The sequence below is a fragment of the Drosophila innubila genome (assembly GCF_004354385.1).
Source record: "Drosophila innubila isolate TH190305 chromosome 2L unlocalized genomic scaffold, UK_Dinn_1.0 5_B_2L, whole genome shotgun sequence".
Lineage (NCBI taxonomy): Eukaryota > Metazoa > Arthropoda > Insecta > Diptera > Drosophilidae > Drosophila > Drosophila innubila.
In genome coordinates, this window is record NW_022995373.1 from 6,674,472 (window position 1) to 6,699,448 (window position 24,977).

General features: G+C 34.4%; 1 protein-coding gene across 1 annotated transcript; it reads right to left on the reverse strand.

Moving 5' to 3' along the window:
• Positions 1 to 11,392: 11,392 nt before the first annotated feature.
• LOC117782622 lies at positions 11,393 to 24,553 on the reverse strand. Its single transcript, XM_034619642.1, has 3 exons — positions 24,393 to 24,553; positions 24,207 to 24,334; positions 11,393 to 11,487 (listed from the first exon to the last, which is right to left on the reverse strand). Exons 1-3 carry the CDS (start codon positions 24,551 to 24,553, stop codon positions 11,393 to 11,395), a joined length of 384 nt encoding a protein of 127 aa, XP_034475533.1.
• Positions 24,554 to 24,977: the final 424 nt, after the last annotated feature.

The following is a 24,977-nucleotide window of genomic DNA, read 5'->3' on the forward strand; positions in this document are numbered from 1 at the left end:
AATAATATTTCTATATTTAGTTGCACTGATAATAGTTCGTCCAATAATATTATGGACGCAAGCTATGTTGAAGGTGCACTTAAATGCTTTAGGAAAAAATGCTACAAATCTAACGAAAGCTTAAACAGATCAGTTCATTTAATAGCTAATTTGAAAAGTCGCCAAGCAACATTTTTAGATTGCATAAATTTTGACACTGAAATGCGTATTTCTCTATTTAAAGTCACTTTAAATGAAATTTGTGGTATTTTTCTAACAAAGCAAGTATAGAACACGTTCTTGGAGAAGAATAATGCATGTGTTTTATATTTTAAGAATGTAAGATTTAACAGAGGGTCGTTTGTTGAATATGGATACTGTAAACATCCATCATGCAACCACATTTTGTTTCGTGGGTCTTATGATGGGCTTGTTAATGTATACACAAGCAGTTCACAAATTTCCCACACAATTAGATATAAAAAATCAACGCAGTCCAGATCTATTAACAGATTTATTGAAAAGGCTGCTATTAGAAACAGAACTGCGTTTGAATATAGATCCCAAAAATTAAACAGTCTCAATATGTCTCGAGCTAGAGTTGGTAAGGACCAGATTACCAATGAGAAATTACCCTTTTACAGAAATTTAATTTTGGAGGAAAATCGAAAATTTGATTTCGAGAAGGATCCGTTTAAGGATGCCTACGATATGATTTCCAATGGGTTTTCTCATTTTATTCAGTTTCTTTCCACGAAACTAGAAGTTTTCTTATGGGACAAAGAACATATAAATATGCTTTTGACCCATATAAGACCGCACATATTGATGCTACTGGAAATATAGTGAAACCGTTAAAAAACGTATATTTTTATATTCATTGGTTGCTCATATTCCAGACAGTAAAATTGTTTTCCCTGTCGCACATGCAATCTCTCTAATCATACATCATATGATATACGCAGATTTTATATGATCTGCGGAGTTTTGCAAAAAAAAATAAGCTGAAATGGACTCTTTGCAGAAGAATAACCACCGATGTTAGTTTTGCAATAATTGGGGCCATTTTAAAAGAGTATAATAACATAGATCTAGCGACATATAACGAAATTTGTTATAATTTCGATTAGATTATTAGTCTGTGTTCAATTTTGTACAAGTTGTTGGCTTGAACAATATTAAGCTCAGAACGTTTTTAAGAAAAGCTTTGGGTTGTGCTTACTCAATAAACAATGCTGGAGATTTAAAAGAATGGTTCAAATATATTGCAATCGTTCTTTTTTCCCCAAATATTGATAAAAATGCAGCCATCCATCCACACTTAACTTAATGGATAATATAATTTTGGCAGAAACTAGCAATGTTATTAAAGATCAAACATTGCAGTTTATTGCTGAAAAAAGTCCATTTAGAGTTAAATTTCAAAAAATACGTACAGAACTACAGGAACTCGTATCACAAAATAAGAGCAACTTCTGTACATTAAATACTTATTTGTGTCCAAAAATTTTGGACTTAATTCTAAATAAGTATATTGTGTACGCGCCATCTTGGACATTTTATTCATAAATCTAATAAAAGGCCCAGTAATGCTCCAGTAGAATCGTTTTTCAGAAAACTTAAACATAGTGTTATTAAAACGAATAACAAAAATGGCTTAAAGCTTGGACGATTTATTCGCCAATTAATTAGCAGACAAGTTGAACTTGCTAAGCCAGAGTGTGCAACCATTTAATGAAATGGTTGTGAGACCACGAAAAAACTTTATATCAAAATCTAAAAGGTTTTGATGAATTGTCGTAAGCGAAAGCTTTCCAAGCATAAGGAAAGTTGGAAGAATCGCTAAATAAAAGATTAAAAGTAAGTATGTTCAAAAGTGATTTTTCTAGCTTATTAAAAATTAAAGAAAATCATGAGGCATTAATATGCCATGACCATTCCTACACTTCAATAGAGGGCAAGAATGCTTTTAAAATGGATTTCAAATATAAGAAATATTTGTCCATTTTAAAAAAGCATAGCAATTTAAGTTATATTTCAGAACTTTACATTTTAAGTTGTGAAACTTTGTTTTCATGTGTACAAGCTGGCATCAATTCACCTGCCTTTATGTTTCACATAACTATAAAAGATTTATTAACAAATTTTATTGTCGATGTTTGCCTAACAGCCATTTTATACGAAAACTCAATAAAATTGCTTCAATAATGAGGAGGTTATTAAAAGTGGTTTAAATAATAATACCAATTTAATAATACCTCATTGTTTCGAGAATCATTTTTATATACTATTTATTAATCAAACGAAAAACGAGATAGTCTTTTTAGACCCATTTGGGAAACCACATTGGGTTAGTGTGTTTGAACATTACTATCTCAGATTGTTAAAACGGTTTGAAGCCAGAAGAAAACTATTCAGTGGCTTCAATTCAACATGACAAGCAATTGGATGATTACAATTGCGGAATTTTAATTTTACAGTTTGCAGAATCGTATGTGTCGAACGTTTCACTTACAAATTTAAAGTCTAATGACTTATACAGAAGCGAAATGTTTGATAAAATTCTCAAATTTGGAGATTCTTTAAATGATTTATGTCTTCACTGCGCGTTTAAGACATCATTCTCAGAGTCCAGATGCTCTTATTGTGATCGTTTTATATGTGAGCTTTGTACCAAAAAATATTATAAAACAAATTCAGAAAATATTATTTGCAAGATATGTGAGCTTAGTTCATATGTTTTCAAATAATATACATATCTATACATTTTGAACATAACATAATAATAAATGTATTTAAGTAAATACACAAAAGTTTGTGTTGTGGATTAGGCCTACTGGGGGTACCACACTAAAAAAAACGCGCTGTTAACTCTACCTCAATGGTGGTGCGGAAAGGAGTTAAGCTATAAAGTTTATTCCTCTTTTTAATATTGTAATTTACATATATATTATATGACAGCAGCAAAGCCGGCAAAGCAGAAGGAAGCGGAAGGAAGCAGACGTGCCGCCCAAGATTAAGTCAAGTTGGAGAATGGAGGTTGCGAGGCTTGTGTGTTGTCATCTGGAAGCAGTAAAAGTAATTAGTATTTTAATAACAATTTCTTTGTGGATTGCTTAACTTACCTTGTTGTTTATTGTGGTTGTACCGGGTACGACCACACCGGGTGCAACACCACCGGCTGCTGCAGACCTTGCTGCCGTAGCACCGATTGCTGCTGTCCTTGCTCCCGTAGCGCCTGCTGCTGCAGGCCTTGCTCCCGTAGCACCTGCTGCTGCAGGCCTTGCTGCTATAGCGCCTGCTGCTGCAGACCTTGCTGCCGTAGCACCGCCTGCTGCAGGCCTTGCTGCCGTAGCACCGGCTGCTCTATTTGAGCCTGCAGCTCCTGAATCAGGCGAAAGGCGTTGTCAAGTTGTTGTTGCTGCTGCTGCTCCACAATCTCCAGCTTAATTTGTTGTTTTTTGATTTGATTTTTTGATTTTTTTGCTCCACTTTAATCTGCGATATTGAGTTCTTAAGGCTATGGAAAGCCTGTGGCGTATTGGATTCCAGAGTGTTTATTTCGCGGTTGATATTATTCTGCATTGCCGTAAAGCAGGCCATCCACAGTCGAATTTGTTTGACGAACTGTTCGTCGAACAAGAATTACATTTGCCCACTAACTATATTAAACATTGCTTGCAAACATCATTTGTAGAAAGTTTTCACATGTCATCTGATAACGATACAATAATTGCCTTGATGGCGATACATATTTATTCAATGAAAAAAAAAAAAGAAAGGGGCAGAAAATGGCTCATGGAAGTACCAGATGTTTGGCTTATAAATATCGTCCACTCCAGCGCCAGATCTTTCGCTCCTCTTTATTTTTGAAGCTCGCCTCTGTATGATGCACTCAGGAATTCACCTTTTTTAACAGCCTCAACAGTTTGCCTCTTCATCGACTTCTTTGTATTTATTTAATAATAAGTCCCACGATTTGTTTCGCATATTCTTGTTTTTGTATGCCTCGCTTTTTGCTTGCCACAGTGCTGGCTCATTTTGCAGACAATGAATAAATTCTAGCAAAAATTGCTTCGACATTTTTGACAAATGATGTTTGTGCCAACACTGCCATCCATTATCGAATTGTTGAATCAAGCACATGAACACACACAATACAAAACAAGCAACACAAAATTTGGACACGAACACTACCACCAACGACGACTATTTCGTCAGATCAGAACACGTTCGTCTGCTTTAGAGCGGCAATGCGATTATTGTTTCGCTGCATCTTTATGTTACACTTAAACCAGACTTCTCGGAAATGCAGCTTTAAAGTTCCGTTATGTACAAGGCTGCCACCTAGTTTAATATCGACGCATATTTGCGAATCAGGTTGGCAGCCCACATTAACATATGGCGGCAATGCGCCAAAATACATTATGCTAATAACTTAGAAAATGCCTGCTTAACATAAGCATATTGTATTAAAATTGACATGGATGTAAAAGTTTTGTAAATATTTGGTAATTTTCATTCATAAAAATTGAAAAGACCACGACAATGTGCATCAATCAGGCAGCCTTTATTTACATATGTACATGCACAATGCTGCCACGTTGTTTTATGTAATTGATTTCAGCTAAAATGGCAAATTTACTAAAATGCAAATTTCTCAAAAACTGTCTGATAGAAATTGATGACAGTTGCAGCAAAATGTTAGTAAAATTAAGCCCTATACTCCCACATACCGTGCATCTGGGGCCGCGCGTTCAAAAAAGTTAGACATACGCATATATATCCGAGCCATATCAGTCAGCTTTCTGTTGCGTACTAGTTCGATAGGACTTGCTCATGAACTTTTTGGGGTTAATTTACAATTAATTAATTTTCTCAAAAACTGTCTGATAACTTTCTTTAAAGTAAATTTAAATAGCTTCTCCAAACTTGTAGCTTTAATTTGATATGTGCCACTTTTTGGGCCGTTCTTCCTGAGAAAAGATATTAAGGTTTGAGAATCAGGCATTGATTTTGGCGGTCATTTTGTATGAGCCTTTCACTGAGGTAGCTGCGTTCTTTCCAAAATATCTCAAAAGCGTCCTGATAACTTTTTCTAAATATGGTCCCATTAGAAAGGTGAAACTGTGGGCTTTAATGGTGCATTACCGGTTTTCGGGGCCGTCCACCCTGAGCTTAGATATTTAAGAAATGGTGAAAATGTAAACTTTTTCACTTTTTATCTTTACTTGTTTTACCCAAATCAAAGGCTGAAATTGCCAAAATATTGCTCAAAACTTTAAATAAAACAATTATCTACAATTCTGCATCATTACTTTATTGATTTAATGTCGAAAAACATTTAAAAATGATGAAATTCATAACTGGTTCCGACTCATGAACCAAGTTTCGCTTTTCGTTGCTGGCGAACCGTTGCTATCTTGACGCACATAAAAAATTTTACGATATGCAGTTTGATATTTGGTTCACATTTCTCGCTACGTATCGTTGTGTTAACTATAACATCGCACTGTTCAAGCCACTCTTCGCAATTACGTATTGGAAATAGGTTTCAAAATTATTTTCGTCAGTCAACAATAAAAAAATGAGCGCGCCAATTAAGAGCACAACAAGAATGCGTTGTTTTGATGATTTTGGAAAAGTGGATTAGGTGCAGCTTATAAATGCCGATAAAATGAAGAACGCAGATATGAATAAATATAAAAAAAATAAAATAAGACTTTCTTTAATGATAATATTAATAAAATAAAATTGAATATATGCAATAAGCATGCATAACTATGAAATGACATAAATACAAATAACAAACATAATTAATTTAACGCTTTCCTGTATTTAATTTGGTTAAACAGAGCGAAAAAACAGGGCAGGGTCGCTTAAATACGTATATCGATAATAAAAATACAAAAATTCTGTACATAACATAACAGCTGATTTTCAGCGAGGAAAAAGGACAAACGTAACGATTTAAGTTCACTCGGCGTATGCGTGATATTAATATTTTTTCTGCTTGCAGAGTTATTAACTTTATGAACAGTTTGAGAGTTTAAAGTCTGGTAAAAACGAAAAATCCGGTGTTGTTTGATTAGGCGAATTAAAGTCTTCGTTTAAGCGGTATTCGTTGCCTTGGATGCAACTTCTCTGCGTGTACCGGTCACTGGTACACGAGCTGACAAGTTTTTTGAGCCATTGCATTTGGCACAGGTAGGCTTATAGGTATTCGCTTGACCGCAATCATATCAAACAATTCTCCGTTCTGCGACCCAATCCTGATAACGATGACCAGTTCCACAGTTCCAACAGGATAAACTGATGGCTGCAATACAGTTATCAACATCAATTGTCTTGTCGTTCTCTATTTCAAAGTCTGTTGGCGCATCAATCGCGTGCAAGGAGCGACGAGCAGCAGGTCTAGGAAAATTACCCTGAGGTTTTTAAACTAACTTCATAAAGCTTTCCCGCTTCCTAACCAAGCTACGAAGTTGCGATATCGTTTGTATAGGCTCATAAAGTAGTTCATGCTGTATCTCTGGAAGCAAATTCGAACGCAACGATTCCAGCAGCGACAATGTCGGTAAAGGTTTCGACAGTTTGTCTGATAAATTATTATTTTATTTATTAGCTCGTTACCCAAAAAAAGGGTACTAGAGTCTATTAGATTCGGTTATGGTACACTACTTTGAACACATTTATCTTCGAGACTATAAAAACTAGGCAGCAAATCTAATAAAATGAGCAATTTTAAAGCTACAGCCTTGAGACTTAGCACACAGGATAGACGGACAAGTCCTTAGGTTTCATCGAGATCGGTAAATAAACAGAAGATATTTAAAGAAATATAGTATATGGAGGACATATAATCTCCTGAATCTCAGAGACTATAGGAGCTAGTGCTACCAAATTAGGTGACAATACTGCTATGTTGCGCACGCAGATCAAGTTTGCTTTAGAATTTTGCCACGCCCCCCAAACTTTCTTGTAATCGACAAAAAACTAAAATATCCAATTACAAGGCCAATTTAATAATCTTTATGATGTATGCTGAAAATTTCATTGCGATTGGATAATAAACAACGAAAGTATTAAGGAAATAAGTTTCACGCCGTGGTACGCACAGTCTGGAGGGGTGGGGGTAAAGCAGGTACACATGTTTGGTTAATGTTACAAAAACATAATATAATTTTAGTTATACATGTTATATCAATGTAATTTAAACATAGTATAACTTATGACATGCTATATGAATGTTATGTTAATTAATTTTATGTTAATATACATTTCTTCTGTTAATTCAATTGTTCATTATATAATGTTAATCTATAAATTTTAATTTTCCATATATTTATGAATGTTTGATGGTAAGTATGATTAATTTTCTTTTATTTTAAAATTGTGAAAGTTAGAAGTGTCAATTAAATTTAGCCTCTGTACGAATTTAAATTTTTTAAGTACTTATTTATTTAATTAATGGTAATTAAATCTAACTGCCGCGAAGATGTGGGTAGTGAGCATATAACTGTCGAGTGGGCTCCACTGTAGTCCTTTCAAACCTTACCGCGAGCAATGCGATCCGTGGGTAGGCCCCTTGTTTTGTTCACGATTTGGTAGACGTTGTCCCACTGTCCTCACTGTCACTCATTCACTGCACGAAATTCGCGCTACTTATTGCGCATGACATACTGCGCATAACTTTGGCAGTTGGCGTCGGTCTCTCTTTTAAGCAGAGCGCAGATAGATAAACGTTTATGCGCGGCACTGTACTTCGAAGGCGGCGTCGTTTTTCTCGCTCGGCCGAACTTTTGCGTATGTAGAAGACGCTTATGCGCGATTCTCTTCACCGCGTGTTCGTTGGGCGAGTGTGTCTGTGTGAGCGTACTGTACTTCTCCTTTTTTTTCTTCCTTTTCTATGCGTGCTCATACGTTTCGGCCACGCCACTCGGAGTGCTTAAAACGTACGATATCGTTCGATAAATTCTTAATAAAAATACGCGTTGATTGATACCTCGATCACACAAATCCGATAACTGGTTCAAAAGATAAATAAATTTGAAATTTTTAGTGGACTTCTCAAAATGAAATGAAAAGTCAGTTTGTTTGTTTGTCAAACAGACAGTTTGAATCAAAGCGCTAAAGAAGCTTAAATGTAATGATGGGAATTTATTCCATTTAGCCAATCGGTCCAATATTAAGTCTTGGTGTGAAAATCTTTTTTGTTTTACGAGATATCGTAACCAAATTAATAGAATATGCATTAAAATTAGACTTATATATTCTGAACAAAGTTGGTTCTAATCGAACCACTATATCATATAGCTGTCATAGCACCGATCGGGCGAAATCTAAGTCTTAGTATGAACAACTTTATTTTTTCATAGTAAGTACGTGGTCTCCGACAGTAGAGTATGCTCGGCTGTAGCAACGCGAGCAAAGCGAGCAGGGGGCGGAGCCCCCTAGTTTTTCTTTATAATTTAAGAACAATTTTTTTTAAATATGAAATATGTTGAACAACTAAATTTATATATTTTACTATTTGCCTGCATTAATGATAAAGTTACAATGTCAAAAGCAAAAGCAATTGCAAAATTTCTGATATCCACAAAAAAACCTCTACACGAGGTAAAGTGTGAGCAATTTCTAAATTTCTGATATCAATTTTGTGACAACAAAATTCAGTTTAATCTAAAATTTTAAATAAAAAAATAAATTAATAAAAAAAAGCGAAAATAGGCATTCGGCACTGCAAACTTAATTTTATGTACAAAGAAGCTCACCCTTTTGCTCACAGTGCAATGCCTATTTTCGCTTTTTTTTATTAATTTATATTTTATTTAAAATTTTAGAATAAACTGAATTTTGTTCGTCTAAATGATATCAGAAAGGGGCTAGAAATTCTTCCTAGACTTTTACCTCGTGTAGAGGTTTTGTGATCATATTTCTTCATATTATTATTTTTATTTTCTGCGTTCTTTTTATTGAATATTTTTATGTTATTATTTTAATTTTTTCCGATACTTTTATTTGATATTTTAATCTGATATTTTTGCGATACTTATATTTGATACTTAGCGATATTTTTTTTGGAAATTTTTGAATATGTATATATTTTATGCGATGATTTCATTTGATATCCCCATGTGATATTCAGCGATATTTTCATATGATATTATTATATATATTTCTTGCGATATTTTTATATAAATATTATTATTATTTTTTTTTGCGATATTGTTATATTGTTACTATTTTCTACAATATTTGTATATTTTTTAGCGATGTTTTTTATATTTCTTTTAATCGATGTTTTTATATATTTTTATGAGACATTTTTATATTTCTTATGAAATATTTTTTATACAATTTTTAATCGACGTTTTTTATATATTTTTTATGCAATGTTTTAAAATAAATGTTTTGCGATAATTTAATATATTTTTCACGAGATATTTTTATATATATTTTTTTATGCGATATTTTTATACATATATTTTTATGAGATATTTTTATAAATATATTTTTATGTTATGTTTAAATATTTTTTTTGCGATATTTTAATATATTTTTTCAGGGACCGTAATCATTATAAGTTATATAATAAAAATTACTTAGTAATGATTATATTTTAATTTTTAACAATTTTGTTTTGTGATAATAATTATTTTTGAGTAATTTTATAAAACTTAATCCGTAATCATTATTTTTGATAAAAAAAAAAAATAAAACTCAAAAATAATGATTATTTATGATTTTTACTTTTTTCTTCACTGATAATAATTATTTTTGAGTAATTTTTTAAAACTTAGACCGTAATTATTATTTTTGATCAAAAAAAAATAAAACTCAAGAATAATGATTATTTATGATTTTTATTCTTTTCGCTCAAAATAAAACTCAACATTTAATTAAAGCATTTACTATTGTACATGTATATATTTAAAGTAATTGAAAATACGTCATTACAAATAACAGCATCCTATCGACAACAGCAATTGCAATTGCAATACCTGTTATGTGTTAATAACAAGTAAAAGATAAGGAGAGCTACTCATAGTCGCAACGAAGGGGTATTACGAAGAGATCCGTAGTTCGACTGCGCTTGACTACGCTCATGCGTTTGTTTAATCTATTTTAAAAAGTGCTTATTGTATGCTGCAATCGTTTATGCATTGACACATATTTGTTGGTGATCATTCTTAATCGCTTATCAGGATGGGTCGCAAGCGTAATTGTGTTCTGCGCAATTATTTTACATTCAAAGTGGAAAGTAATGTTTCGGAGTGTAAAATATGCAAAGTGACATTCAGTGGCAACTATTTGTGCAATCTGAAGCGGCACTTAGAAGAGAAGCACAAAAGCGAGTTCAATGAAGTGGCAGAAACCAAAGAAACCGAAGTGCCTGAAAAGAAAAAGAAGTTTTCTGTTGTAATGGGCCAAGACGAAGTCAAGAATGCCTGTATTGACCTGGTGACCGCCGCAAAAGTTCCGTTGGCTGTACTGGACTCAAAGGCTTTAAAACATTAACAGCTCAAATATTTAGTGGCTTGGATATGCCCACTGTAACATCCAGAAATGTTATGAGTATAGTCGACGAGAAATACAGGCAAATAAAATGGGAAATTGGGGAACGCATTAAAAACAGAATCCTCTGCCTTAAAATGGACACGGCCACAAGATGCAATCGCGGTATTCTTGGTGTTAATGTGCAATTCATCGATCGCGGTGTAATATGCGTAAAAACTTTGGGCATGATCGAATTGAGAACAGCGCACACATCCCAAAATCTTTGCAACGAAATAAAGACCATATTGGCTGATTTCAGCATTACAAAGGAACAAATTTATACCATCACGACAGATAATGGTCGAAACATGGTCAAGGCAGTGGAACTGCTAAGTAGTTGCGAGGCAGATGGGGATGACGAAGACGATTTGGACGATGAAGAGCTGCTAAAGAATTTAAAAATTCACTCAATTAGCTCTATAAAATGTGCAGCACATACCCTTCAACTAGCTGTTAAGGATTTTTTACAACGCCTCGAATCCGTTGATTTCATCGAAAAAGCACGACGAATTGTGAAGCTTTTAAGAACGCCGGCGTACAGGTATTTTTATTGGATTCTTATGTTAAATATTGGTACAAAGTCGGCTATATTCCTCTAAGACTTAACATTTTCTTGCAATATTTCCATACTTATATTTATTTTTTTAAATACATAATACATACATAATACATTAATACAGTTAGCGTCACATGTTAATTTAAAACATATTTTTGTTCAAATTAAATATGGAAATATTAGTAAATTATATTTATCTAAAATTTTTTTTCTTTTCAATTTGCGGCGTTTTTTTTTTTTAAAATTTTAATATGGTTTTAATAATAGCATTAAATTTTATTATACAATCCCGATATTCTATGGGGTGTAGGTATTTGTTAACGGAGGAGTCATTGCCACAACCAGTGCTAGATGTTGCGACACGTTGAACTCAACATACACCATGTTACAAGCTGCAACAATTTGAGGAGTTTGCGAACGGCGTCTTAAAAGTTCAATGAAATTGACTTCATCAGAGTGGGGTGATTTCAAAAGGCTTGTTAATACTCTGGAGCCGGCGTACTTCGCCACAGAAAAGCTGCAAAGCACTCAGTTGTTCATGGGTGACTTCTATATATTATGGATGGAGCTTAAGCTCACCGTTTCAGCAGCAAATACCACAGAGAGCCAAGCTTTGAGCCAGTGCATCAGTGTAAGGGAAGAGAGCCTATTGGGGTGCGATGCAATCATTTGCAGCATATATTTGGACCCGCGGATAAGACGAGTGTTGCTGCAGAACCCAATCAACCTAATGCTTGCCAGAGCCCAACTTAAGAAGCTTTTTTTTACAACTTTTTCAGTTGAAAGAACCCGTTAGTATTTATGTCATTAATATATAACATATAACATATTGATATATACATTTCAGACTAGTCCAATAGCACAGCCTTGCTCTAGAAAAGATATCGCATCAACTTCCTTCGTGGCAGAGAATGCATTGCTTTCGCAAAACTCAAACACCTGCTCGCTGTTAAATGAGTTCTTGCAGACCATTGAGGTTACTTCAGATGATGAAACTGAAGATGGCGGGCCAACTGATGAAATAAAGAAGGGATATGCAGAAATTGACGGCTATAGCCCAAAGCCAATTTGCTTGACCTCCAATATTATGGAGTATTGGGAGGAAAAGCGATTTCTATACCCAACTTTATACCAACTGGCCAAAGTGGTACATTCGGTTCCTGCAACACAAGTGAGTGTTGAAAGATCGTTTTCGGCCCTCAAAATGATGCTCACGGATCAAAGGTGCAACCTCGGTGACGAGTCATTGGCGAAATTACTTTTCGTAAAATTAAATAATAATTAAACGTGTCACAAAATCTGAGACAAAAGCTTAAAATAAAAAAAAAATTTTAAAAAAAGCAAATAAATGTTGAGTTTTATTTTGAGCGAAAAGAATAAAAATCATTTGAAATATATAATAAATAAATTATTTAATTTTTTTAGAAAAAAAAAAAATTATGCTAGGAGGTTGCTTTATATTCCATTTATAATAATAAAAAATAATATTGGCAAAATATTTAACCCAGAGGCCGTAAGTTTCTGTTGAGTTTTATTTTGAGCGAAAAAAATAAAAATCATAAATAATAATTATTTTTGAGTTTTATTTTTTTTTTGATCAAAATAATGATTACGGTTTAAGTTTTATAAAATTACTCAAAAATAATTATTATCAGTGAAGAAAAAAGTAAAATCATAAATAATCATTATTTTTGAGTTTTATTTTTTTGATCAAAAATAATGATTACGGTTTAAGTTTTATAAAATTACTCAAAAATAATAATTATCATTGAAGAAAAACGTAAAAATCATAAATTTAAAAATCATGACGGAAACGCAGAGATTAAGAAAAAATAAAGATTTTGGTGTAAACCATTTTTTTCTAGGTTCACTAGAAGTGTGTGATTTTTTTAGTTAAAAAAATAAAAATAATCATTATTTGCGGTCCCTGATATATATTCTTGACCAGCATCAATAACCGAGTCGATATAGCCATGTGTGCCTGTCCGTCTGTCCGTCCGTATGAACAAAAGGATCTCGGAGACTATAAGAGATAGAGATACCAAACTTTCACTTTCACTTTCACTCACGCAGATCAAGTTTGTTTCAAATTGAAGCTACGTCCCCCTCCGCCCCCGCAAATAGCGAAAAACCTTTCGCTCGTCTGTTTGAACAAAGGGATCTCAGAGACTATAAGAGATAGCGTAACCAAATTTGACACACAGATTTCTGTATACCTCGCGCAGATCAACCTTGTTTCAAATTTAAGCCACGCCCCCTCCACCCCGCAAATCGCGAAAAACCACCACACCCACAGTTTTTAAGATAATACATTTTTTGTATTTTTAAAATTAACGTTATATATTAGTATTATCTATTATCCCACTGAATCGCATCAAGATCGGACAAGTAGAACGGCAGCTATGGCGGAGTAAAGTTTTCAGAGCAAAGCAAGTATTTTCTTTAAAGTACTTTTATAAATATTGAAGTAAGTAACAGGTATTATATGGTCGGGATCTCAACTATAGCCTTTCCGACTAGTTAATATTAAACAGTCGATGTTTTTTGGCTTAAAGCCTCTGCACACCGAGCACATCTACGGAGAACGCATGAGAATGATGCTAGATGTGAAACAATTCACACTGCCAACATCTACCATCTAACATCAATTATACTCTTGGCGTCGTAAAAAGTAAAAACGTGAGAAAATATTTGTTAAAGGACGTGCCGGAAAATCATGACCACTTCTTCAAAGAGAGCTTCCGCATGGAAAGGTCGACATTTAACAAGCTGGTCACCCGACTAGAGGTCTTGAAGAAGAAGGACACAAACTTCCGGAACGCTATGCCACTAGATAAAAGGAGAGCGATAGCCCTGTACACTCTGGGTTCGATGTCTGAGTACCGAGCAGTTGGCAGATTGTTCGGCGTTTCTCCAAACAGTGTCTGCAATATTCTCCACGAATTTTGCAGGGCTATTGTTGTGGAGTTTACGGACGAGTATATGAACTTTTTGACTGAGTCAAAAATCGACGAGTGTGTGCAGGGCTTTGAAGCCATAGGTTTTCCCCAGTGCCTTGGTGCGATTGGTAAGTATAATACATAAGTATTAAAAGCTTATGTTTAATTATTTAATTGCTTTAAATGGATCGATGTCACATTGAAGTAGAGCCACCATCAGCGGAGGCAGTTGACCATCACAACTACATAGGCTGGAACTCGGTTGTGCTTTTTGCTATGGTTGATTACCGGTAAGTTAGTAAATAAAATCCCCTAAATATATTTTAATTTTAATACCCTGAGCCCATTGAAAATGGGCAAAAAGGGTATAATGTGTTTGGCAGAATGTATGTAACAGGCAGAAGGAGGGGTTGCAGACCCCATAAAGTATATATACTCTTGATCAGGATCAACAGCCGAGTCGATCTAGCCCTGTCCGTCTGTCTGTCCGTCTGTTTGAACGCGTCGATCTCAGATACTATAAGTGCTAGAGACTTCAAATTTGGAATGCAGGTTTGTGAATACCATACGCACGTCAAGTTTGTTTCCAATTTTTGATGCCACGCCCCCTTCGCCCACAAATTGCACAAAGCGATTTACAAGCGCAATTTTTGACACAGCACTGAACAATAAGTTAGAGGACATTACGAATTAGTACCCATTTTTTTTTTTTGGGTACCACATAAGATTCAAGCGATAAGCAAAAATATTATCGATATCATGTAATGAAAATGTTAATGTATAATTTATGTATATACAAATATACAATTTAATTAAAATATAATTGTGTTAATATATAAATATGTATTTTTGCATGGCAAAAATCAGCAGAAGCTGATAGCTATGCATTAAATTGCATGAGAGAAAAAGCGATCATTTTGCAGCACTACTTTTGCATCTTTGCCAAGCACTAAAAGCTGCAAAATAATAATTTTAATTATTAATATTTCCGATTCCTTACACATATATATAATAAGTATCTGCATATTATAGTTGTAAAAAAAACTTAGCATTTTCCGCTTTAAGAATCTCATAAAATTAGACATTGTCTTTTGTTTCAAATTTCGCGCGCACTGCAGCAGCCTTTGGCAGGCTCGAATCTGTTGCGTAAGAGGGAGAGAGTGAGAGAGGAAAATGGGTGCTGCGAGATTGCAGGCTGAGCGAATTTGTAGTTTGTGGCTACTCTTGACACACTGCATCGATTGCAAGCGATTACGATTACGACTTGCGATTTACCAATTTATCAATTTCTAATTAAATTTAAATAAGTTTAATATAATACCGAGTGATGTATTAGTTCAGTGAGGCATTAATAACGTAGTCTGCAGTGATAAGCACAGTCAAAGATCCACGCTTTGCCAAATGATAGACTCGTGCCCATTGCTGGATTTCAAATCAAAGGAGATATGTGGAGTTAATGTTACCGTTTGCCTCATTGGAGACTCTGCATTTCGGTTTCCTCCGAAGCTAATGAAGCCGTACCCATTCTCGACAGACGCCTCATTAGAGAAAATGACGTTCAACCACAACTTGTCCAAAGCTAGGCGTGTTGTCGAGAATGCGTTCGGCCATTTAAAGGCCAGATTTCGAGGCGTTGGCAACGGACTTGAGAGTCGTCCCAAACATAACGCCATTATGATCATGGCCTGCTGTGTGTTGCACAACATTTTAAATGTGCATAACAGCGCCATTAATGAGGCGTGGGGAGACACACTGGGTCAGAAAGAAAAGGAGCAACCGCACCAAAGTAACACTACCGCTGACTTCCACGAATCGGCCGAAGAAATAAGCTCTGCAATTGCCGAATTTCTTTGCGAAACACATGAATAAATGAATGAATACAGAATATAGTCTTTATTATTTATTTATTTACATATATATGCTTATAGTATATAGTGACATATTCTATGTCTACGTTATACATAATGTCCACGTTATACATAAGTCTAGAAACCAAATTCCCCATTCCAATAATGTAAACTTTCACAGGCTGGAACTATAAACAAAGAGTAGCCAAGCCACCCTAAATTTCGCATACCGATAATGTAAACATTCGCAGGCTGCACTTGTAAACAAAGAGCAGCTAAGCCGGGCTTCTCCCCCATCGTTCAGCATTGATCGAAATAACCCACTGTCAGCAAATTTGCGTTCCCAGCCAACGCTGAGTAATTTCGTTCCCAGCCTTTATAATATTGTAAACATTTAAATGCCCGAAATTAGCTTTCGTTATAACGCAAAGCACAATTATCAGTTAGTCTTAAGTTGTTCTTGAATAAATGAACTCGTCGTGTAATATCGCCTTGTTATACCCTGAGCCCATTGAAAATGGGCAAAAAAGGGTATAATGTGTTTGGCAGAATGTATGCAACAGGCAGAAGGAGGGGTGGCAGACCCCATAAAGTATATATATTCTTGATCAGGATCACAGCCGAGTCGATCTAGCCCTGTCCGTCTGTCCTTCTGTCCGTCTGTCTGTCCGTCTGTTTGAACGCGTCGATCTCTGATACCATAAGTGCTAGAGACTTCAAATTTGGAGTGCAGGTTTGTGAATACCATACGCAGGTCAAGTTTGTTTCCAATTTTTGATGCCACGCCCCCTTCGCCCACAAATTGTAAAAAAACGATTTACACGCGCAATTATTGACATAGCACTCCCTAACTGAACAATCAGTTGAGAAGTATGCGTATTAAACGACCCTGAAAATTTCAAAGCGATTGACCCATAAATAAAGAAGTTATTTCGGAATTTACATTTAATTCAATAATTACATTTGCATGGCAAATCAAACGTGCAGGCGAGACAGCATGTATACGTTTGTATGCAAGGCGCGCACAAAGACAGAACGAATTAGTACCCATTTTTTTTTTGGTACCAAATAAGAATTAAGCGATAAGCAAAAATATTATCGATATCATGTAATGAAAATGATAATGTATAATTTATGTATATACAAATATACAATTTGATTAAAATATAATTGTGTTAATATATAAATATGTATTTTTGCATGGCAAAAATCAGCAGAAGCTGATAGCTATGCATGAGAGAAATAGCGATCATTTTGCAGCACTACTCTTGCATCTTTGCCGAGCACTGAAAGCTGCAAAATAATAATTTTAATTATTAATATTTTCGATTCCTTACACATATATATAATAAGTATCTGCTTATTATCGTTGAAAAAAAACTTAGCATTTTCCGCTTTAAGAATCTCATAAAATTAGACATTGCCTTTTATTTCAAATTTCGCGCACTGCAGCAGCCTTTGGCAGGCTTGCATTTGTTGCGTAAGAGGAGAGAGTGAGAGAGGAAAATGGGTGCTGCCAGATTGAAGGCTGAGCAAAGTTGTAGTTTGTGGCTACTCTTGACACACGCTACATCGATTGCAAGCGATTACGATTACGACTTGCGATTTGCAATTTATCAATTTCTAATTAATTTTAAATAAGTTTATTATAAAGTTTATTATATTAAACTTATTTAAAATTAATTAGAAATTGATAAATGATAAATCGAAATCTAATAATCGATGATGTATTAGTTCAGTGAGGCATTAATAACTTAGTCTGCAGTGATAAGCACAGTGATTTAAGAAAACCGAAAGTTGTTCATAGTTTCGCGTGTGTAATTTTTGATACCCTGAGGCCATTGAAAATGGGCAACAATCAACTTTTATAAAAAAGTACATGGGCTCAGGGTATCCTACTGTCGAGCTCGCTCGACTGTAGCCGCACCTCACCGCGAGCGAAGCGAGCCGGGGGTAGGCGAGCGAAGCGAGCAGGGGGCGGAGCCCTCTTGTCTTTTTATTTTATAATTAATTCAACTTAACCGTTAAAACTGTGCGCGGTTTTTATAAGATTCAAACTCACAGTAAATAAAGAAAAATCTAATTTGCGCAGCCGGTAGGATAACAATAAATTGTGGATCCTGATGCAATAGCTAAGTTATTAATTCTTGTGTCCCGTTTACTGTTATCCCCTAAAACAACCAACGCGGAGGCAACCCAAGCGACGGTCAATATCGCGTCAAGTTTTTATTAAACTATTATTATTGTCAAAGCCGCGGATTGTGCAAAAAAAAGAAAAACTTGAAAACAATTCAAGAAGACGCGATAGAATTCGAAGAGAAAATAATTCCAGAAACTTCTGGTTATCTTAAAAAAATTCGAAAGTGCTATCTGTGCAAACCAATCAAACATTTTAAACTATAAGTTAACAAATTAAGTGAATACAATAAAAATATAATCAACAACTAAAAGAAACTGAACCTAAAATAAGAGAAGCTGAAGTGAAACAACAAAACTAAAGACAAGAAAAATTAAAAATAAAACCAACTAAATAAAAATAATTAAATAAAAATAAAAAATTTATTATAATAAAACAAACAAACAAAAAAAAAAAAAAAAAACAATAATGGAAGGCAACGCAATAACACCGATGCCAACATGGCACAAGTGATCAACCAACTTAAAAACGTTGAGAAGTTCACTGGAGATAAGAACGCTTTGTACACGTTCATCAACCGGATCGACTACATTTTGGCCCTCTACACCAGCAACGATGCAAGGCAGAGGTCAATTCTTTTTGGACTTGTGGAACGCTGCATCAGCAGTGAAGTGATGTTATCCCTTGGCGTAAACAACTTGATGACTTGGACGGATCTTCGGAAGCAACTAATACTGAACTACAAGACGCAAACTAAGAACCACATCCTACTGGAGGAATTCAGGAGCACCCCGTTTAAAGGCAACGTGCGAACTTTTCTGGAAGAAGCAGAACACCGTAGGCAGACATTAATGAGTAAGCTAGAACTAGAAAATAACATTGACGAAAAAACATTGTATGCGCGACTAATCAAAACTAGCATTGACGACCTTATTCAAAAATTACCTACAAACATTTGCATTCGAATTATAAATTGCGAAATTCCCGATTTAAGATCTCTAATTAATATTTTGCAAGAAAAAAAATCTTTATAACGAGCCCTGTCTTAATCCAACCACAAATAAAGTAAAACAAGAAAAATATTTGAAGCCATTGTATCAACCAAACCCAAATATTCAAAGATTCCCCACTTTTCTTCAACCAAATCAACCCTATGTCCCATATCGACCCCATCAACCTTACATTCAACAACCATATCATCAACCATCACCTCAACCAATGCAACAAATACCTAGTCCAATCAGACCAACATACTTTACACCCAGATCGAACTTCCGACAGAACCAATTCGACAACAATCGTTTCGGACAAGTAACTCCACAACAAAACTCTTTCAATAACTCTGGCGTAGCCAATCAACCGACTAAACGAGTTAGACCTGCAGAAAGTGGACAGAGTAAGATGAGTATTGACCAAGAAGCTAGAAATCAGGAAGAGTTAAACTGTCATGATTACATGCAACAAGACTACTATAATCAATACGCTGCTTATCCTGAATATTATCCACAATATTATCAAGCAGAAAGTTACCCACAAAGCCCAGACTTTACAAACACACAACCAAATGAAATAGAAATCGAGCAAGCCGAAAATTTTCAGCTGCCAGCCTTGAAAATCACTTATAAGGCAAATATCTGAAATGTTTAATAGATACAGGATCTACTGTAAATACGATGACATCAAATGTTTTCAATTTACAAGTTCATGACACCGACTGTTTCATTCAAACCAGCAACGGACCTTTAACTATCACAAAGAAAGTTAACGTCCTTTCCAATAACCTATTCAAGGGCAATAATGAATTTCTTCTACACCAATTCTCCTCAGACTATGATCTATTAATTGGTAGAAAAATGCTTTCAGAAGCACAAGCCATTATAGATTATAAAACCCAAACTGTTACTTTATACAATAGTAAGTATAAACTAACCAACGATATTCCAATCACAAATCAGAACCACTTCTTAGCCCAACCAAATCCTGAAACTAATCAACATTTTAAAAATCCAATTAGAGAAATTTCCGATAACCAAGAATCTGCAAACTCAAGCCTTTACCGATTAGATCATTTAAATGAAGAAGAAAGAATCAATTTAATCAGTTTGTTGAAACAATATTAACACATACAATATAAAGAAGGCGACCAACTTAGTTTTAGTAATCAAGAAAAACGCATTATAAATACTACCCACAATTCAGCCTTACATACAAAACCATACAGTTATCCACAAGCATAGCAATTCTCCTTATTGTAGTCCTATATGGATCGTACCGAAAAAGCAAGATGCTTCAGGTAAACAAAAATTCAGAATCGTAATTGACTACAGGAAATTAAATGAAGTAACCATAAGCGATAGGCACCCAATACCAAATATGGACGAGATTTTAGGAAAACTAGGTAGATGCAATTATTTCACTACAATCGACCTTGCAAAAGGATTCCACCAACTTGAAATGCATCCAGATTCCATTCAAAAAACAGCTTTCTCTACTAAACATGGCCACTATGAATATCTTCGTATGCCATTTGGATTAAAAAATGCACCCGCAACCTTTCAACGTTGCATGAACAATGTTTTACGACCGTTACTAAATAAACATTGTCTGGTATATCTTGATGATATAATTGTATTCTCAACATCCTTAGAAGAACATTTGCAATCACTCCAATTAGTTTTCGAGAAGCTTTCTGAAGCAAATCTCAAATTACAACTTGATAAATGTGAGTTTCTAAAACAAGAAACTTCATTCTTAGGACATGTCATAACTAAGGATGGAATAAAACCCAATCCTGATAAAATCAAAGCAATTCAGAAATATCCAATTCCCACAAAAACCAAAGAAATAAAAGGTTTTCTTGGATTAACCGGTTACTACAGAAAGTTCATTCCAAATTTTACAGACATAGCCAAACCAATGACAGCAGTACTTAGAAAAGACTCAAAAATTTACATTAAAAATCCTGAATACATTAGAGCTTTTGAAAAATTAAAACAACTAATTTCTAATGACCCAATTCTAAAAATTCCAGACTTCAAAAGTAAATTCGTTTTAACCACTGACGCAAGTAATGTAGCTCTTGGAGCAGTACTCTCTCAAGACGGACATCCCATTAGTTTTATTAGCAGAACTCTCAATGACCACGAAACTAACTACAGTGCCATGAAAAGAGCTTTTAGCCATTGTATGGGCAACAAAAACTTTAGACATTACCTACTAGGACGACATTTCGAAATCAATAGTGACCATCAACCATTATGTTGGCTGTACAAAATGAAAGAACCAAATTCAAAATTAACCCGATGGAGAGTTAAATTATCTGAATATGACTTTGACATAAAATATATAAAAGGAAAAGAAAACCACATAGCTGACGCTCTATCACGAGTAAAAATACTATCACATTTCATACGATAACATGACTAAAGATAAAGCCGAAAAATATTTAATAGACCATTTTTGCACAAAAACCAGTGCAATGTTTATAGACAGTGATGCAGATTTTGAAATGATTCAAAACGCACACAAGGAAATTATTAACACTAGCCATACTAAAATTCTTCGAAGTCTCATTCAATTAAAAAACATTAACTCCTATGCCGAATTCAAAGAACTTATTTTGAAAACCCATGAAAACTCCTACACCCCGGAATTCAAAAAACAAATAACCTTTTTGTGAAACCTATTATTTCCCTAACAGCCAAATATTAACACAAAACATAATAAACGAATGTCATATTTGCAACTTAGCAAAATCAGAACATAGAAACACAAAAATGCCGATGAAAACAAAAGACTGGATAGAATGCAAAAATGCATTAATGCGTATATTTAATCAGTTAGGAAAACCAATATTATTAAAAGCTGACCGAGACGGCGCATTTTCCAGCTTAGCACTAAAAAAATGGCTTGAAAGTGAAGGAGTAGAAATACAATTAAATACAACAAAAACAGGAATAGCAGACATCGAAAGACTACATAAAACAATAAATGAAAAAATCAGAATAATTAACACTTTAAATGACGAAGAAAATAAACTCAGCAAAATAGAAACAATTCTTTACATTTACAATCACAAAACAAAACATGACACAACTGGACAAACTCCTGCACACATTTTCTTATATGCCGGACATCCAAATTTAGATACCCAAGAAAAAAAAGAAAAAGTAATAAATAAAATTAACAGTGACCGACAAGAATACGAAGTTGATACAAGATATCGAAAAGGACCATTACAAAAAGGAAAATTAGAAAACCCTTTTAAAGCTAATAAAAACGTTGAACAAACAGACCCAGACCATTATCAAATTACTAACAGAAATAGAATTACACGCTACTATAAAACACAATTTAAAAAACTAAAGAAAATTAACCAAATTCAAATTCCACAGGTTTCTACTTCATAATCATACTATCGTTCACCCTCTTTAACATATGTCACACCCAACAAATCCAGATAAATAACTTGGACACGGATCACGGATACTTGCTATTTTCAGACAAATCTTTAGAATTACCAACAAGGTTCGAACATCACTCATTGCGAATTAACGTAACTGAAATAATAATAGCAAACAAATATTTCCGTAGATCTATTCCTTTATTTAAAAATTCAACACAAATTAATCACTAATACAACAAATTACAGCAAGAATTAAATGGTATAATCTTTCATCATGAAAATCGTAATAAACGCGGACTGTTCAATGTAGTAGGCTCATTATACAAATTCCTTTTTGGTACACTTGACGATAATGACAGAGTAGAATTCGAAAAAAACATTAAAAATCTATCTTTAAATATTTTTCAAATTAATGAAATAAATGATATAGTAAACATAATCAACAATGATATGAAAAGAATACAAGAACATCAAAATAAGAAAAATATACAAGATACTTTTACTTACAAATTATCACAATTTATAGAATACATAGAAGACATTGAAATGGGTATGCAATTGTCAAGACTAGGACTTTTCAATCCAAAACTACTTACCTGTGACAAACTTGACAGCGTCAATAACCGAAACATACTACTAATTAAAACATCCACTTGGATTAACTACCAAAATAATATCATACTAATTATATCCCATATTCCAGTTGACTTTCAGTCCACTAACACTATCAAAATTATCCCATATCCTGATCATAATGGCTATCAACTTGATTACATTAGTACTACTTCCTATTTTGAAAAAATTTATAAAATTTATAATCGAGATAATAAACCAGTAATTGACGAATGCATAACAAAAATTTTACTACACACAACACCAATTTGTAACTTTGAACGCATAAATAACAAAGACATGATAAAATACATTGAACCAAATACCATTGTATTACAACTGTAACTAATACAACTGTAAAACAAAATTGCCAGAAAAATAATGTTGATCTTAATATTCAGGGCAACAAAATTATAAGTATAAATCAATGCAAAATGCAAATAAATGACATAATTTTAAGCGACAACTATCTACAACCAGAAGTTGATCTTACACCATTGTATCCCCCCTTAGAAATAATTAAAGTTAAACCTATCAAGCATGATGACATTGTAAAATTGTATCACAAAATAATGTCTTTACATATGCAATCATCATAATCATAACCATCATATTCATAATTATATTCTTATATCTTAAAATATGTATCTTGTAATCCCATAATGTTAATCCATAAAAAATTTAAGAAACAAATTCACGAACCCAAGAACCAAACAACGCCATCGGTTCAACCAGAAGAAGAAGAACAAAGAGACACAATTATCGAGATGATACAAATAACATTGCCAAAACTTTACCCTTCAGTGTCACCTTGACTCGCAGGCTCGCCTCTTAAGGAGAGGGAAGTGACATATTCTATGTCTACGTTATACATAATGTCCACGTTATACATAAGTCTAGACACCAAATTCCCCATTCCAATAATTTAAACTTTCACAGGCTGGAACTATAAACAAAGAGTAGCCAAGCCACCCTAAATTTCGCATACCGATAATGTAAACATTCGCAGGCTGCACTTGTAAACAAAGAGCAGCTAAGCCGGGCTTCTCCCCCATCGATCAGCATTGATCGAAATAACCCACTGTCAGCAAATTTGCGTTCCCAGCGTTCCCGTTCGTGGCGGGATACGTACATTCATAAATTTATAAAGAACTCGATTACAAATACTTACTCGTGTTTGTTAATCTCGGGGAGTCGACATCATGCACTCGCAAGCCTCCCAGAATGCAGTGCACCTTGTCTAAAAATGCCCATGAAGACGGCTCGCCACAACTGGGTCCAATTTTTATTTTCTCTGTCCTGCAAATACAAGAAATAATAATTAAAAATTATGCTAGCTCAAAATTTTCTATATTACTTGTACTTCCTGGTGAGGTTATCAATTGTGGTGCGGACATCTGACCATGTGCCACTAAAGCCGGCTGACTTGAGCTTTTCCGCCATTTCCATGAACACATGGGAATTTTTCCTCGTGCCTCTCAAGTCGGCAATGCACTCACCCCAGAGGTCCACAACCATCTTGTCCAACTCACCAGACCACCAGACCGCTTCGCAGTTGATTTGTTGGTGGCTTTTATAAAAATAAACGGATTATTATACAAATTTATTTCTATCATTTCTTTACTTACATGACGCGGACATTTCGAATTTCTTATTCTTCTTGATCTTGCCGTTCATTTCAGTTGACATTGTTTACATTTTCGTAGCGAATGTCACATTTTTTAGTGTTACTATCGATAACTATCGGCTTAAAGCCGATTGGAAACGAATGAAACACGAACATCAAAGCGGAGATGGCGGAACGAATGTGAAATTTTGGCACGGGTAAACTATGGGACCATCACGAGAATTGATGGTAGATGGTAGATGTTGCTCAGTGTGAATTGGGTATTATATTCTTTGCTGTAAATATTTCTTTTCAAATTTGCCAAACATTTTTCAA

Excerpts from the sequence above, each read along its gene's own strand:
- LOC117782622 (XM_034619642.1), bottom strand. The coding sequence starts at position 24,553 with ATGGTTGTGGACCTCTGGGGTGAGTGCATTGCCGACTTGAGAGGCACG. Across the intron at positions 24,335-24,392 it reads AACCTCACCAGGAAGTACAA|GACAGAGAAAATAAAAATTG; the intron begins GTAATATAGAAA and ends TTGTATTTGCAG. Across the intron at positions 11,488-24,206 it reads CCCGAGATTAACAAACACGA|CTTGTAACATGGTGTATGTT; the intron begins GTAAGTATTTGT and ends AAATTGTTGCAG.